Raw genomic sequence first — 18,152 nt, forward strand, 5'->3', positions numbered from 1 at the left:
TTTTAATTTTAATTTTAATTTTATTTTAATTTTAATTTTATTATAATCTTAATTTTATTTTATTTTAATTATATTTTAAATCTTATTGTATTGTATTAGTTATTTATTATTATTAATATTTTATATATAAAAAAGGGGAATGAATTAGTGTGACAATGTGTTAACTGTAATATGTATGTGTGTACAGTGTATATATTGTGTGAATGTGTGAGGGAATGGAAAGAAAAAATGAAAAAATAAATAAAAAATAAAAAAGTAAAAAAATAAAAAATGAAATAAAAATAAAATAAAAAAATGTAAAAATATAAAATTAAATTAAATTAAAAAACTATCATTCAGCCATTGTATTTTTAAATCATTTAAAAGCAGAAACAAAACATGACAACCAAAAAGCTATTGTTTTAATGTCAATTTTTATTATTGAAGGCGTAGCCGCATGGATTGAACTTCTATTTTCAGCCTGGGCGATCTTTGATGCCCCAATATTTTCTGAAGCGGCGTCACATCGATGCCACTGCTCAGTCGTGAGTTGTGCTGTAATAAGTTAACACGTGTTTGTGTCTCTCGTCACGGAAATGGAACCGCATAATATTGCGCAATGGTAAGCCATTTCTTTTTGCGTTAAATTGAGCGAAGTCGCGATGCCAACTTACGGCAATCTTCAGAAGGCTTTTGGAGAGGAGGTTATGTCAAGAGCTCAAGTTTTTCATTGGCATGAAATGTTTAGTGAAGGCACAACAAATGTTGAAGATTAAGACCGCAGTGGACGACCATCAACCTCACGAAGAGATGTCAACTTGGCCAGGGTGCGTCAACTCCCACGATCTGATCAAAGATAATCTGTGAAAATGATTGCAGAAGAACTGAACTTCAGTCAATAAACGGTTCCTCTAATAATAACTGAAGATCTTTGTATGAGAAAGATTTGTGCAAAAATTGTCCCCAAAAATCTCACACCACAATACCGTGAAACACGGAAAAATGTGGCAGCAGATTTGTTAGAGCAAACGGAAATCAATCCAGAGTTGTTGAGCCATGTTATCACTGGTGATGAAAGTTGGTTTTTTCAATACAATCCAGAGACCAAAAAAAGCTCACATGTCAAAGTCAAAAGTGAAAAGCATACTTTTGTGCTTCATTGATTCCAAGGGAATTGTTCATAAAGACTGGGTGCCTCCTGGACAAACAATTAACCAACATTACTACAAGGAAATTTTAGTGAGACTTCATAAAAGAGTTCTTTGTGTCCGTGCCAACATTGCTGATACTTAGAATCTGCATCACGATAATGCGCCATCCCATACTGCTCTGTCAGTGCAGTAATTTTTAACCTCAAAACAAATTTCAGTACTACCACAGCCACCTTATTCACTAGATGTCGCTCCGTGCGACTTTTTTGCCATTTCCAAGAGTCAAAACGGCGGTCAAGGGACACCATTTAAAAACAGCACAAGATGTCCAAAAAGCTGTGACGAGGGTCTTGGAGGATATTACAGAAGATGTCTTCCAGAAATGTTACTATCAATGGCAGAAGCGCTGGAAAAAGAATGTGCAATCTGAAGGGAACTAATTTGAAGGACACATCACTAAACGTTAAGCAACACTTTTTTTCACATCAGTCTCATTACTTTATTGTCGCACCTTCTTTCATTTACGGTACTGTACATCATTGTACTGTAGTTCTACCGTATATGAATGGTCCGTGTTACTGGCGGTGAACCATCATGTAAAAGTTGCTTTCGCCCTTACGTTTTGAGCACCAGTGTATGTCATGATAACTCATTTGTAACATGATGGATGATTCCGATTGCTCGAGTAATGTTGTTAGTAAAAAATATCTGCCTACTTACATTAGGTACCGTATGAAAAGAGAAGAATGTGACTGACAACCAGACAATTACATTAGCTCTCCACATTCAGTACAAACACGTGTTGTGTAATAAAAATTACAGTCTGTCCTGTGGTGCTTCTATTTAAAATAGAGATGAAATCAATTTTGCTAGAGTTCATTTCAGTGTCTTAGGACAAATGCTAGAGGGCATCTAGTATGCACAGTTAATGATTTAATTTTTCAAATTTAAAGAAAGTGAAACAAAACACACTGAAAAAGAAAGTTAGAACCGATTGCAGTAAAACAATTCCACAACGTAATTATCAAATATGAAAGTTCCTGGTAGATTAAAACTGTGTGCCGGAGCGAGGCGCGAACTCGGGACCTTTGTCTTTCACGGGCAAGTGCTCTACCACGAGCTACTGGCTGAAGCTGTGATGTCGGGTCGTAAGTCGTGTTTGGGTACCATAGGTGGTAGAGCACTTGCCCACGAAAGGCAAAGGTCTAAATTTCAAGTCTTGGTCCGTCACACAGTTTTAATCTGCCAGGAAGTTTCATATCGGCGCACACTCCGCTGCAGAGTGAAAATCTCATTCTATCACATATGAAGATATTAAACAAATATATTGCAAGGAATGTAGGCAAGAGACCGAGCGAGGTGGCGCAGTGGTAGCACACTGGACTCGCATTCTGGAGGACGACGGTTCAATCCGGCGTCCGGCCATTCTGATTTAGGTTTTCCGTGATTTTCCTAAATCGCTCCAGGCAAATGCTGGAATGGTTCCTCTGAAAGGGCACGGCAGACTTTCTTCAGGCACGCTCTGACTTCCCGTGGATGAACGCAGGCGGAAGCTGTATCGCTGACTAGTATACTTCGCACGAGGCACTAAGTGTTAGTACCACTCACGTTCCTGTGAAAATGGTAGTCAGAAACAGTCTGAGGAGCTTGCGAGGCTGTTGCAGGGCAGGTTGCTCCGAGAAATAATTGTTGAGAAAAATTTCGATACGTTCAGCCGTTTCCGAGTTATTCAGACCTTTGCGCGCCAAAGTTCAAGCTGTTCGCCAAATACAATAAGTGTCAGTTGTTCTCTTAGAGTAGATGATAGCGCCCCAGACTACTCAACTTTTGGCTTGCGTTCGGTCCTTGCTACCGTCCCATGTTAAATAGTATGTACGGTTTTAGGAAACCAAACGAACACGTTTGGCGACAGCGTCTCTGGCGGGCAGTTCGAATTTGCAGTCGCAACAGTCTGATAGGCTAACTTCAATGCTAGTTCACTCGGGGATGACGCATGACCCAACGTATTTCCTAACAGTTATTTCTCAGCACAACCTATCCTAAAACACCGTTATAAGTTTTCCATGCGGTTTCTAAAAATTCTGTACAAACGCACCAAATTTTCACACACGATGTCAGAATATCAGATAACTAAAACAGCTTCTTAGCAATGTTAAAATATCGTTAATTTTTAGACAACATAGTTGTATGGAGATAAACAGCGATTAATTTACTTATAATCAATTGTTCAAAATGGCAGTTACCAACCGTGCACAGGCAGGGTGACGACTCGAGCGAGCGACCACATGGTGTAAATTGTCCTGAAGACGACCCCAACGCTGGTTGAAACCGGTTGGTGGCAAAATAAATTACGCGATTGTGACTGTAATTTTGAATAATTGATTAAAATATCATTCTGGATAACCTCGTACTTTTCACATACACTAGCTCTGTAAAGCACTTTTAGTTGCTAGAGATTTCAATTTGCCCCTACAGACTAACCAGTCTTCCCTTGGGCTCTGTATGTGACAACTTCATGTAAGTCATTTTGGCTGTATGTATGCTTATGGAAACTGTTTTATCAGTGAACGTCCTATTTGACCGACGTAATACTGACTACAACCGCTGCAGTTTGTCTCACGTTTAGATCTATTTTCATGACAAAGATGTAACCTCGAAGTGAAGTTTGTTTGAAAACCTGTTGTAACGGTTGATATTTTTGAAATATTGCTAACTTTTTCTGATATTTTGTCGTTATATATCATAGCATTACACTTATGTTTTGTTCCTCAGTTGTATACATCGTTTCGATTCAATTCTTTTCTCAATTTCTCTATAAGTTGTGGTATCAACGCTGCTTTTATAAGATTTCGCTACAGAAATTAGTTTCAATATATAAGCTTCTTAATTAAACGCCCTTTCATAACGTGGATGACATGAATGGGCATATATCATCATAACGTCGGCGCAGGTTGGTTTACTGTAAATACCGAAAACATTTTTATTCTATTGTCTGATTACAACGAGGTCCAGGAAATTAATGCAGCTATAGTGCTGTAATTCAAGAGTGAGTTGATTTTAAGTTCCATGGGACTCATATTTTTGGCAAATTTGTTTGTCTGCCTTGTTGTCTTTAAAAAGGAGAATCGTATCATCTACTTATTGTTGGTACTTTAAATCATCGTATTTCTCAAAAAAATGTTTCCCAGGTCGCTCATGAATGTTTTCATCAATCTGCCAGATAAGCTGACTCCCACAGGCGGGCCTTACTTCTGGTGACAGTATTTACCATTTAAGTTGTAATAGTTTAAAGAAAAAAACAGTCCTAAAAGTCTATTAGGTCAATTATTTTTGCAGTACCTATTTTTCTATGTGTTAATAAATTTAATTTACTGCTTGAATAGATTCGTTCTGTTAAACATTAGTGTATAAATTAGCGGTGTCTAAAAATCTTAAAGTTGCATTGTATGAAATTTTTATGTTTTGTACTGCTTCAGCAGATTGAGAGTTGCTTTGTTGAGCTGAAAGGCTGCTGTAATGTGTATGCACCTATTAGGTTGTTTGTTGTTCAATGGACTGTTAAGTTTATAGTTCGGACATGTGTCTTTGTTCACTGATGTGTCGCTCACACCGACGTAAGGAAAACTGTGATCAAGCTTACAAAAGATTATTGATCAAAGAAAGGAACGTCTGCTTACACGATAATAACACAATCACGATTACAGTGTCCCACAATACGAAGACTTGACATTATGATGATTCCAGAGTCTAACAATGTAACATAACTACGAACTTCATATACAAATAAACTTGCACGGAAAATATTCTAAGTACGAACAAGCTGTCCTGAATAACACCAGCATATGAGCATATGAGCAGAAGACCCCTCCCCCCCCTTCCCCCCCCCCCCCCACCCATGAACCATGGACCTTGCCGTTGGTGGGGAGGCTTGCGTGCCTCAGCGATGCGATACAAGTGGCCATACCGTAGGTGCAACCACAACGGAGGGGTATCTGTTGAGAGACCAGACAAACGTGTGGGTCCTGAAGAGGGGCAGCAGCCTTTTCAGTAGTTGCAGGGGCAACAGCCTGGATGATTGACTGATCTGGCCTTGTAACATTAACCAAAACGGCCTTGCTGTGCTGGTACTGCGAACGGCTGAAAGCAAGGGGAAACTACAGCCGTAATTTTTCCCGACAGCATGCAGCTTTACTGTATGATTAAATGATGATGGCGTCCTCTTGGGTAAAATATTCCGGAGGTAAAATAGTACCCCATTCGGATCTCCGGGCGGGGTCTACTCAGGAGGACGTCGTCATCACGAGAAAGAAAACTGGCGTTCTACGGATCGGAGCGTGGAATGTCAGATCCCTTAATCGGGCAGGTAGGTTAGAAAATTTAAAAAGGGAAATGGATAGGTTAAAGTTAGATATAGTGGGAATTAGTGAAGTTCGGTGGCAGGAGGAACAAGACTTTTGGTCAGGTGAATACAGGGTTATAAATACAAAATCAAATAGGGGTAATGCAGGAGTAGGTTTAATAATGAATACAAAAATAGGTGTGCGGGTAAGCTACTACAAACAGCATAGTGAACGCATTATTGTGGCCAAGATAGACACAAAGCCCACGCATACTATAGTAGTACAAGTTTATATTCCAACTAGCTCTGCAGATGATGAAGAAATTGATGAAATGTATGATGAGATAAAAGAAATTATTCAGGTAGTGAAGGGAGACGAAAATTTAATAGTCATAGGTGACTGGAACTCGTCAGTAGGAAAAGGGAGAGAAGGAAACATAGTAGGTGATTATGGATTGGGGTTAAGAAATGAAAGAGGAAGCCGTCTGGTAGAATTTTGCCAGGACTTGGTTCAAGGATCATAAAAGAAGGTTGTATACATGGAAGAATCTTGGAGATACTAAAAGGTATCAGATAGATTATATAATGATAAGACAGAGATTTAGGAATCAGGTTTTAAATTGTAAGACATTTCCAGGGGCAGATGTGGACTCAGACCACAATCTATTGGTTATGAACTGTAGATTAAAACTGAAGAAACTACAAAAAGGTGCTAATTTAAGGAGATGTGACCTGGATAAACTGAAAGAACCAGAGGTTGTAGAGAGTTCCAGGGAGAGCATAAGGGAACAATTGACAGGAATGAAGGAAAGAAATACAGTACAAGAAGAATGGTTAGCTCTGAGGGACGAAGTAGCGAAGGCAGCAGAAGCTCAAGTAGGTAAAAAGACGAGGGCTAATAGATATCCTTGGGTAACAGAAGAAATATTGAATTTAATTGATGAAAGGAGAAAATATAAAAATGCAGTAATTTAAGCAGGCAAAAAGGAATACAAACGTCTCAAAAATGTGATCGACAGGAAGTGTAAAATAGCTAAGCAGGGATGGCTAGACGACAAATGTAAGGATGTAGAGGCTTATCTCACTAGGGGTAAGATAGATACTGCCTACAGGAAAATTAAAGAGACCTTTGGAGAAAAAAGAACCAGTTCTATGAATACCATAAGAGGGTCTATACAAGGGCGATGTACTTGAGGACAATATTATGGAAATGGACGAGGATGTAGATGAAGACGAAATGGGAGATAAGATACTGCGTGAAGAGTTTGACAGAGCACTGAAAGACCTGAGTCGAAACAAGGCCCCCGGAGTAGACAACATTCCATTAGAACTACTGACGGCTTTGGGAGAGCCAGTCATGACAAAACTCTACCATCTGGTGAGCAAGATGTATGAGACAGGCGAAATACCCTCAGACTTCAAGAAGAATATAATAATTCCAATCCCAAAGAAAGCAGGTGTTGACAGATGTGAAAATTACCGAACTATCAGTTTAAAAAGTCACAGCTGCAAAATACTAACGCGAATTCTTTACAGACGAATGGAAAAACTGGTAGAAGCGGACCTTGGGGAAGATCAGTTTGGATTCCGCAGAAATGTTCGAACACGTGAGGCAATACTAACCTTGAAGAAAGAAGAAAGATTACCTTACTAAAGATTACTAACCTTAGAAGAAAGATTAAGAAAAGGCAAACCTACGTTTCTAGCATTTGTAGACTTAGAGAAAGCTTTTGACAATGTTGACTGGAATACTCTCTTTCAAATTCTGAAAGTGGCAGGGTTTAAATACAGGGAGCGAAAGGCTATTTACAATTTGTACAGAAACCAGATGGCAGTTATAAGAATCGAGGGGCATAAAAAGGGAAGCAGTGGTTGGGAAGGGAGTGAGACATGGTTGTAGCCTCTCCCAGATGTTATTTATTCTGTATATTGAGCAAGCAGTAAAGGAAACAAAAGAAAAATTTGGAGTAGGTATTAAAATTCATGGAGAAGAAATAAAAACTTTGAGGTTCGCCGATGACATTGTAATTCTATCAGTGACAGCAAAGGACTTGGAAGAGCAGTTGAACGGAATGGACAGTGTCTTGAAAGGAGGATATAAGATGAACATCAACAAAAGCAAAACGATGATAATGGATTGTAGTGAAATTAAATCGGGTGATGGTGAGGGAATTGGGAAATGAGACACTTAAAGCAGTAAAGGAGTTTTGCTATTTGGGGAGCAAAATAACTGATGATGGTCGAAGTAGAGAGAATATAAAATGTAGACTGGCAATGGCCAGGAAAGCGTTTATGAAGAAGAGAAATTTGTTAACATCGAATATAGATTTATGTATCAGGATGTCGTTTCTGAAAGTGTTTGTATGGACTGTAGCCATGTATGGAAGTGAAACATGGATGATAAATAGTTTGGACAAGAAGAGCATAGAAGCTTTAGAAATGTGGTGCTACAGAAGAATGCTGAGGATTAGATGGGTAGATCGCATAACTAATGAGGAAGTATTGAATAGGATTGGGGAGAAGAGAAGTTTGTGGCACAACTTGACCTGTTGGTAGGACATGTTCTGAAGCATCAAGGGATCACAAATTTAGCATTGGAGGGCAACGTGGAGGGTAAAAATCGTAGACGGAGACCAAGAGATGAATACACTAAACAGATTCAGAAGGATGTAGGTTGCAGTAAGTACTGGGATATGAAGAAGCTTGCACAGGATAGAGTGCATGGAGAAGGGAGACCAAGAGATGAATACACTAAGCAGATTCAGAAGGATGTAGGTTGCAGTAAGTACTGGGATATGAAGAAGCTTGCATAGGATAGAGTAGCATGGAGACCTACCTCAAACCAGTCTCAGGACTGAAGACCACAACAACAACAACAATGAGCAGAAGAGTCCATTCTGTATACAGTGTGACTGCACCAAGGGAAATGACGAATGCTGAGTACAGAGGCGTCGGTCCATACGATGAATTTAGAGAGCGTCCTGTGACGATGGATGCGTAGCATCCTCTCCCGAAGGAGAGGCTCTCGAAGCCGGAAGAACTGACTTGTGTAGCTATTGTGTACATAGTTCCGCGTAGTCAGCGCATACACAACTTTCCCACTAGAGCGCAACCCCACTAAGCACAACACCGCAGGCGCAGCGCTCGTCCGTCTCCGCACTATGAGATGCCTTAGAGACGGACCAAATTCAGCTTCCGCCGATCCGCGTATTAATATGTAACGCAACCAATGAGATTGCTGCTAACGTAGAACCTTTTCTGCTCATGGACCACACTCGCGCAGTGATACCTGAAAGCGCGAGGTATTGTAATGAGTGTACAGCCCTCCGATTAGTCAGTCTGCATTTCTCTGAACCAGTCTGTACCAGCCTGCATTACTCTGTACCAGTCGATAGTGAAGTTTCAGTCTGCGCCTAATTACCATATTCCTGTTCATAGGCATGAAGATAAATGTATAGACACTTTTGTCAAGTATCAGAGATATGTGAGAATAAGAATAACGCACCAAGACCAAAGGAACTTCAGATTGTCAATTGTAAATATCATCCAGAATCAAGTTATGTAATGTTTATGCTTGTTATTATTTTAATAAATGTGTGTGAAAACTAATCAATTTCTGTTTAAAGTTGGTCACCGCATTTCTATCGTCTGACCTAACGGCAGAAGTTTAACACGCCACGATAAGACCACGAGACATATTGCTGACACTCGCCTACTTCGTTAGAGACACAAGTCAAATAATCTGATGGTGTGTGTACCGAAGGTCTTAAGTACACACACCACAGTAGCTGTGACGTTGACATTTATAGTGGCCGTCAGCGAAATACTCGCGGCACATTTCCTGGCCCCTTGCGTGGCTGCTCCGGATTGGTTCCTCGGAGGGGGTGGCCTCTGCTAGCCGCTGGTACCGCCCCCTGGTGTCCGTCCGTTACTGCGAAAGGCCGAGTCTGCGTCGCTAATGCGTGCAGGGGCTGTGCAGGCTACACGCGTGACCCAGATGCCCGAAGGGTTGCCCACCGCTTTTGCGAAGATCGCCGGTATGGCATTCGCTATAGGGGCAAATGTATTTCTCTAGTTAAAGTTCCGTTTTGAAATTAAAAAAAGACGTGCTAAGGTATCTCAATAATTTTATTTTTACATGAAAGCCTGTACCTTAATCTACGCACTGACGCTATTACAGTCTGATTCTTCCTTGTTTACGTTGTGTCCTGAGTGTTTAAGATGCCTCCGATAATCGCGTTCCGCCGACTGTGAAGTACGGGCTGTTATAAGATTTCTTAGTGCTAAAAGCCTAAAAGCGATCGATATTCATCGTGAGATCTGTGCAGTTTACGGAGAAAACATTATGAGTGATGGAATGGTAAGAAAGTTGGTGAGAAAATTTAAAGATGGCTGCATAAATATCCATGATGAGCAACGGAGAGGGCGTCCTTCGGTCGTTAATGAAAGTTTGGTGCAGGAAGTGGACAATAAGGTGAGAAAAAACAGTCGCTGTACGATTTCCTCCTTGCGAGTTGAGTTTCCTAATGTTTCCCGTAGTGTTTTGTATGGGGTTGTGACCGAGCACTTGAATTACCGAAAATTGTGCGCTCGTTGCGTAGCGAAAATGTTGACAGATGTGCACAAAACCAGACGATTAGACAGTGCATTGACTTTCCTTGAGCGGTACCACAACGACGGTGATGATTTCTTAAGCCAAATTGTTACGGGCAAAGAAGCGTGGGTGGCCAACGTCACACCAGAATCAAAGCAACAGTCCACGGAAGTTGAGCAAGGGCATCGTTTTGCTGCAAGACGATGGCCGTCCACATGTGATGAATCAGACCAAAGATCTCATCACATCTTATCAATAGAAAAGTGTAGATCATCCACCGCACAGCCCCGATATTGTGCCCAGTGACTACCATCTGTTCCTCCACTTGAAGAAACAACTGGGAGGTCAACGTCTTCGAGACGATGACGAAGTCAAAACAGAGGTGATGCAGTGGTTGACAAGTCAGGCGGCAGACTTCTATGAGAAGGGTATTCAAAAACTGGTACAACGTTATGACAAGTGCCTCAATATTGACGGTAATGATGTAGAAAAGTAGATTAAGGTACTGGCTTTGATGTAAAAATAAAATTATTGAGATTTCTTTGCAGGTCTTTTTTTAATTTCAAAACGGTACTTACTTCAAAAACACGCCTGGTATTAACTTTCTTCCTTAGATTGTTACTGGAATTTGTTGTTGGATCTTTTTTAACTTTTATAATGCGAATTTCAGTGAAACATTAACAGAGTCTGTCTCTGTCCTGTAGCAGTTTGTCTCTGTTTTAAACAGAAGCATCATAGAATACAGAATAGTTGTAGTGGCACCGTTCATGTTCGTACTGCATGTGACGAAATACTCACTTTAACTAAAGCTTTAATTGTAAGTCACATTATATATATATATATATATATATATATATATATATATATATATATATATATATATATATTGTAAGCAGGTAGAACTTTTTACTTATAATACTTTCTCTTTTAAATCTGAAGGCTATAAACTCAGTCGAAACACTGTATGATCAAGACAAATAAATTTTATATTGAAAATTAAGATTGTGCTCTCTATAAGCGACCTATGTGCTCTGTTGAATATTTGAACTTGAAGGCAGTAACACCTTTCTTCATTTGTACTCGTATGTCAGTCATCAGAATTTTGAGATTATTGGTCACTGTTATACACAGTACGTTCCCTAAGGGAGTTATTCGAACATTTATGTAATTCTCTCTCGCTGGCTAAGCAAATACATTACGTCTGGTGCAACCCTTCTTGAAATCTTCGTTGTCACCTCCGTCATTCAGCTCCGTCAGGGCACTGAACAATATCCAGATTTTGACTGCGCGATGATTTTGAAAGTGAAGTCCTACATGTGTGAGTTACAATTTCTTGCGATTCGTCCAACAATTTACAATAAGACATCCGGTAAATTCACTGTATGGTTTAATTGATTAGTCCTGCCTAAAATATCTGAACAGAGATACTCGAATGTTTCCACTGGTTCTTGTGACTATCGCACCACTTTGTTTTATGTTGAGGGGCAATGGCGGATCCTTGGAACAAGTAGTAGTCATCTGTAAGTCTTCTTGTAATTTTTTTACGATTTTCTAATAATATAGGCCTACGCTCATCATATTGTAGTTGTGAGTAGTCTTGTGGATAATATTGATCCGGTTTATCTCAGTCCTACGCTTTTGACCCATGACCTCATGATAAAGGCATATGTAAACAATACATCTGAATCCTGTATATGTGAAATAGGCGCCTTACAAAAATTATAGGTAGTTTCAAGACATATTTGTTACCCAAGGCAACTCTAGGGCCAGTTCGAGAACACTTTTCCACAAAAGCGACTTACCAGTTGACACCAATCCGTTCTTCCCCCTTTCCCTTGTACACTTTCACGTATATGGTTTTTTGATACGAATTGTGATACACTCTGTACAAAAATCCTGCACTTGCGCAACTCTGGTGCTTATCTCAACCTGTCAACCCAAGGGGCACCTTGTGTGATTTGGATTTTAAAATGGACCTGGCTAACTCACAACGAAACTGTCACTGTTCTACCAAACATAGACCTAGAGCAACCTAAACACCAAGAAAAGTAGATAGTGAATCAGAATAAACTTCATGATTTCAGATTTCAAGATCTTTAGATAATCTGTAAAGTTAATATCGTCTACACCATGCTCCATCTTCATTAGTTGCCCCATAGACATTGTGTAGTACCTTCACTTCAAACGCCAACGGTCTTGCCGCAGTGGTAACACTGGTTCCCGTCAGATCACCGAAGTTAAGCGCTGTCGGGCTGGGCTAGCACTTGGATGGGTGACCATTCGGTCTGCCGAGCACTGCTGCCAAGCTGGGTGCACTCAGCCCTTGTGAGGCAGGCTGAGGAGCTACTTGATTGAGAAGTAGCGGTTCCGGTCTCGTAAACTGACGTACGGTTGGGAGAGCGGTGTTCTGAACACATGCCCCTCCATCATGTCCGCATCCAGTGACGCCTGTGGGCTGAGGATGACACGGCGGTCGGTCGGTCATTTTGGGCCTTCATGGCCTGTTCGGAGTTTAGTTTAGTTTTTTTTTTACTTCAAAACATTCTCAAAAAATGGTTCAAATGGCTCTGAGCACTATGGGACTTAACATCTGAGGTCATCAGTCCCCTAGAACTTAGAGCTACTTAAACCTAACTAACCTAAGGACATCACACACATCCATGTCCGAGGCAGGATTCGAATCTGCGACCGTAGCGGTCGCGGGGTTCCAGACTGAAGTGCCTAGAACCGCTCGGCCACACGGGACGGCTCAAAACATTCTATCATCCAATTAACTCTTTACACTATTGTGTCAGTGTCCATGTTTCTGAGTCATATGTTAATACTGGGAACAGTAATGTTTTATAGAGTTGACACTTTGTTTATCTGCACAGACTTCTGGACTTAATTTGTGGTGCCAGCCCATAACAGCATTTATCAGCTAGGCGGTGGGCCGCTTTATTTCCATATTTTTATCGTTCTGTGATATTACAAGTGTTGCCAGATAGACAAATTGACTAACACATTCTGTTTGGCCCTAGTCAGTTTCTAACAGAATACTTAGTTCTTGTAGTATTCGTATTGCAACCATGGTGAAAGGGTTTAGATAAACCATTTTCCAACTGATTGGCTGTTTACAAATTCTGCAACATGATATTGTGTTACAGCTGCTCCTCCAGCCCTGTACGAAATTTTAAAATCCTAGTGACATTACGACTCTGTAACAAGCCACCGTACAGAAAGAGCCTCTTATACCAAACAGGAAATATCTCTGAATAGTATCCAAAACTTTGTTGGTAAAGTACTGGATCACAATTCACAATGTAGAAGCAAAAGAAGCCTTGTTAGTACTCTGTCCTCTCTCTCTCTCTCTCTCTCTCTCTCTCTCTCTCTCTCTCTCGTTCCAGAGTCGACGTATGGATTCAGAAGGTTCAGCTGAGCTGTCTCAGAAAGCTTCAGTGTATGAACTTTTTTTAATAATGACTTTATATTGTAAAGAAAATACACACTTTTTCATTAATACTTATTGGGCTTGTGGTGTCGCATGGTGAAGATGGAGGGAAATGAGTATGTGTGTGTGTGTGTGTGTGTGTGTTTGTGTGTGTGTGTGTGTGTGTGTGTGTGTGTGTGTGTGTGTGTGTGTGTGTGTGTGTGTGTCTGCCTTGTGATATAAAATCCGCCACTGATTCTCTAAATGGCAATACTTTCGCCCTCAAAAAAGTCAACTAAATGTGGAGCTGATCTTTAAAAAAAAACTGAACTGTGCAGTTGAGGCAGGAGCTCTAAACATAACATTAAATGGAAATATTAATGGTTGTAAAATGATAATAATATATTTTGTGCATCTCTTCCATTTGTACTTTTTCCTTGACTGTCAAAAAGTGAGTATGTGATTTCTAATTTTTACACCATTAATTTAGCCAGTCTTAATTTAGGCTAGTTAAGTCCACTGACTTCATTCTGATACAATGGGGAATATACAGGGTGTCCGGAAAGACTTTCGCCGATTACACAAATTGATAACTCAGGCTAGAAGTAAGATACAAATAGTAAACTTGTGTCGAATTGTTTACAACTATCAAGGTTTTCTTTCTGTTTTAGGTTCGCAGCACGTAGGTAGTGGATTAGGTGAAGTGCCCAAGAAGCCGTGTTAACCAATCAGGTTAAGGCACAGTGTGTCCTGTGTTACCATGCGACATTATCACCAACCAAAGTGCAGAGACACTTCCAGACAACATTTGGAAGGAATCCACCTGGTGTCAAGAGCATTATAGCCTGGTATGAGAAGTTCAAGAACACAGGATCGGTTGCTGACATTCCGAGGTCTGATCGACCAAGAACCTCAGCAGACAGGGTGGAAGCTGTAAGGCAGTCTTTTCTGCGAAGTCCGAAGAAATCGGGGAGCAGGGCCTCACGTGAATTACAGACACCAAAAAGCTCTCTCCGTGACATTTTACACAAACGTTTATTGTTTCGTGCGCACAAAGTGCAAATCGTTCAGCCTTGTAGCCCACTGACAGTACACGTCGATATGACTTCGCGGTCGAAATGCTATCAAATATTGAGGACGATGATGGTTATCTCAGACGAATTGCCTTTTCCGACGAAGCGACCTTTTTCGTCAGTGGAGTAGTGAATCGCCATAATGTGGGCGTTTGGGGTTCACAACCCCCTGTCGAGCTCATGGAGTGCACCAGAGGCAGTCCAAAGGTGAATGGTTGGTGTGCGCTATTGCACGATCGAAGTATGGGGCCATTCTTCTTCGCTGAAGCTACCATCACATCTGCAGTGTATCTGTACACGTTGCAACTGTTTGCTGTTCCTCAGCTGCTTTAGTATCACCCCGATGTCTTGTTTCAGCAAGACGGTGCACCGCCGCATTGGGGTTTGGACGTCTGTGCCTATCTCGATATGACCTTTCCTGGGCGATGGATTGGTCTTGATGGGCCAACGGTTTGGCCTCCACGCTCTCGTGGCATAGCCCCATTATACTTCTTTTTATTTGGTTATGTCAAGGATGAGGTCTACCGAAGACGTGTACCAGATCTTGAAACCATGCGGCAACGGATAACCACAGTCGCTGAATCGATCCCTACAGTGATGTTGGTTAATGTGTGGACGGAAATTGAATATCGCCCAGATGTGCTACGTGCTACCAAGGGTGCTCATGTGGAAGTTTACTGATGTGTGAAAAAAACTTTGATACTTTGTAAACAATTAGGCCTCAGTTTCATATTTGTATCTTACTTCTAGCCTGAGTTATCAATGTATGTAATCAGGGAAAGACTTTTCGGACACCCTGTAGACCAGTTCCGCATTCTTCTCACTAATGACTCTTAAAGTTACCTCAGATCGAACTTGTCCATGGAATTACTACTATAACATCGTATTAAAAATTTACAACATAAATCCTAGTGGAAACTGGCAAGCATAAGGGGTGCTACAGACTGCTGTGGCAATGGATGACGTGCGTCAAATAGGATATTCGGTTCCGCCGCTTCTGTTGACTTATCACAGGCAGCTTCAGTGTATTTGTTGCTAAAGTTGATAAGGTATTCCAGAGAAAAGAAACACATTATAACGTTTAATGAAAATAACACTTTATTGGCGTTGCGGTGATGCATAGCGAAGCTGCAGGGTAATGAGTGTGTGTCCATGTTGAGTGCTGCGATGATGGGTGATGGTGGTAGAAGTTGGTGGTTCTAGCATCGTGTAATCGTCCACGGTCCACTGAGGCCCTAATGGTGGCCGTAGCCGAGGCTCAGACCGTGTCCGTATCCTCCGTATCCCAGGCTGACGGCGGGGGCGGCGGCGGCGTAGCCCAGACCGAGTCCGTGTCCGTAGCCCAGACCGTGTCCATAGCCGTAGCCCAGGCCAATGGCGGGGGCGGCAGCGATGGCGGGGGCGGCGGCGATGGCGGGGGCGGCTACAGCGACGGGGGCGGCCACCTTAGCCACTGCAGGGGCGTAGTGAGTCGTGCCGTAGCTCACCTGCTCAGACAGAAAACACCCGAACGTTGATACCCATGGTGGTAGTTGGTTGACATAGTGGGAACTGACACGTGTGAAAGTAATAATAGAACCAAAACCCTTCTGACATGGACCCGCAGACGAGTCATTTTTGATGCATCTGCCAACGTGTGGGCACGACCCACCACAAGATTCAATATGAAATACTCTCCCAGTTAGCAGAAGTGTATCTGGAATCAAAACATGAGCAGTGTCGTTGCCGCTTCCCTATGAATTTTACTGAGCACAAAAATTCCTCTACTTGTTTTAGTTTCCTACTGCACTTGGTAACCATTGTTGCTACAAGCGCATCATGGTCAAGAGCACACCCCCAAAGACTTCAGGTCTATTTTTTCTACATCTAGATCCATACCCTGAAAACCAATGTGAAGTTCATGACAGAGGGTACTTTCCATTGCACCGTTTAGTATGGCTTCGTCCATTTCCTGCCACACATCCAGCGTGGAAAGAATGACTGTTTAAGTGCCTCTGTGTGTGCTGTTGTTATGCTACCCCTGTGCTCACTATTTCTATGACAGCAGTATATGGTGAACTATGGTATATTGCTACATTCATCATTTAAAGCTTTTTCCTGAGACATTGTAAGTATTCTTTCTTGAAATAGCTTGCATCTATCTTCATGTGTCTGCCAGTTCAGTGACTTTAGTTTCTCCAAATACATTCAGTATTCCCTGTTAGTCCTACCTGCTGCAGGTTCCACTCAACTCAGTTTATATGATTGATGTATAATAAACACCTGTCACTCTTCGTGTTCCCTTCATATTAATCGTAGATATCTGATAATGACAAACGCCGAAAAGTCGAGATAAGTAATGACGTATTAACTGGCGATCAAGACAGTTTTAATCATGAAACAGCAAATTAATTACTCATCTTTGTTTTTTGTTGATAATTAAAACTTGTTGAACTCTTCTCGGGTTATTAACCAAGTCAGGGCGTCAGTCTTCACCATGTTTTGATGAGTGTCTCACCCGTCGTTTTAGGCGCCTGAAAATGACGAGTGGGAACGTCGTTGAAACGTTACGAGAACACGACGCCACGACTCGACTGATAATCCGAGAAGATCTCGTCAATTAAATTCTCCAAGAATATTTGCTTTCTTTCATATTTGATATACGATTGTTATATACCTCCCACATACTTCAGACAGTAACTCACGTGGTAAGCAGTGGAGTGTACAGGCCACATACCTGTGAGACGGTGGAGACGGCAGCGGGGGCGTGGGCAATGGCTGGAGCAACAGCCACTGCGGGGGCGTGAGCAATGGCGGGGGCGGCTGCGACGGCGACTGCGGGGCCGTGCGCGATGGCGGGGGCGGCGATGGCTGCGGGGGCGGCGGCCAGGGCCAGGCCGTGTCCGTAGCCTCCGTATCCTCCATAACCTCCGTAGCCTCCGTATCCCAGACCCAGCAGGCCTCGCTTCTCCTGCTTCTTCTCCTCCTCAGCAAACGCCACGGTGGCCAGAGCCAGCACTACGATAGCCTGGGGACAAAGAGATGGTAGGAAACTTAACTGAAAGCTCCAAGATATCAGTAACGTTTGATGGTGAACATGTTTCGGCACTGCTGTGTCCTCCAGAAGAGATGGGTCACAGCTTACAAAAAAGAGAGCTAAGATACATACGACTCAGGCGCAATATTGTTAAAGTTACAATCCAGGGATGGCACACACTATAGGAACATAAAGCTCCACTCAGCACTTAGTTGACAAGGCAGTACCTCAAGGCAATATCTCAGCGAGTAACAAAGAACTCAGCTACAATAGCCGCCAAGAAGGACCAAATGGACTTTATATAGGCAATGTGAGTTATCATTCGTTAAATCTATTATGACCTTACCACTGCTTTATCGCATATTAGTGCAAGGAAACATTGATCATACACAAACTCCAGTTAAATACTGCAAAACGTCTTTCAATAAATCGTTGTAAATGTTGCTGATCTCTGTTTCCATATGTTTTTACTAAAGCTGTTGTCCAAAAGCATTTGGCCCTGTGAAAAAGCTGAATAGTTGCAGCTTTCATACACCTCGGCATAGCAGCTGCTCGGCAGTAAAGGGCTTCTTTCCGCCGCATTTAAATGTT

At 41.7% G+C, this 18,152-nt stretch overlaps 1 protein-coding gene and 1 pseudogene across 1 annotated transcript in view; one reads left to right on the top strand and one right to left on the bottom strand.

Annotated features, from left to right (window-relative positions):
* LOC126291615 (cuticle protein 65) overlaps positions 1 to 18,152 on the bottom strand; it is a 77,294-nt gene that overhangs the window by 10,696 nt on the left and 48,446 nt on the right. The window contains exon 2 of the mRNA XM_049985152.1: positions 17,262 to 17,552. Within this exon, the coding sequence (XP_049841109.1) occupies positions 17,262 to 17,552 (291 nt within the window). The remainder of the gene's footprint in view (positions 1 to 17,261; positions 17,553 to 18,152) is intronic.
* Positions 12,250 to 12,367, top strand: LOC126292347 (5S ribosomal RNA; annotated as a pseudogene).

This window comes from Schistocerca gregaria, chromosome 9 (assembly GCF_023897955.1).
Source record: "Schistocerca gregaria isolate iqSchGreg1 chromosome 9, iqSchGreg1.2, whole genome shotgun sequence".
Taxonomy (NCBI): domain Eukaryota; kingdom Metazoa; phylum Arthropoda; class Insecta; order Orthoptera; family Acrididae; genus Schistocerca; species Schistocerca gregaria.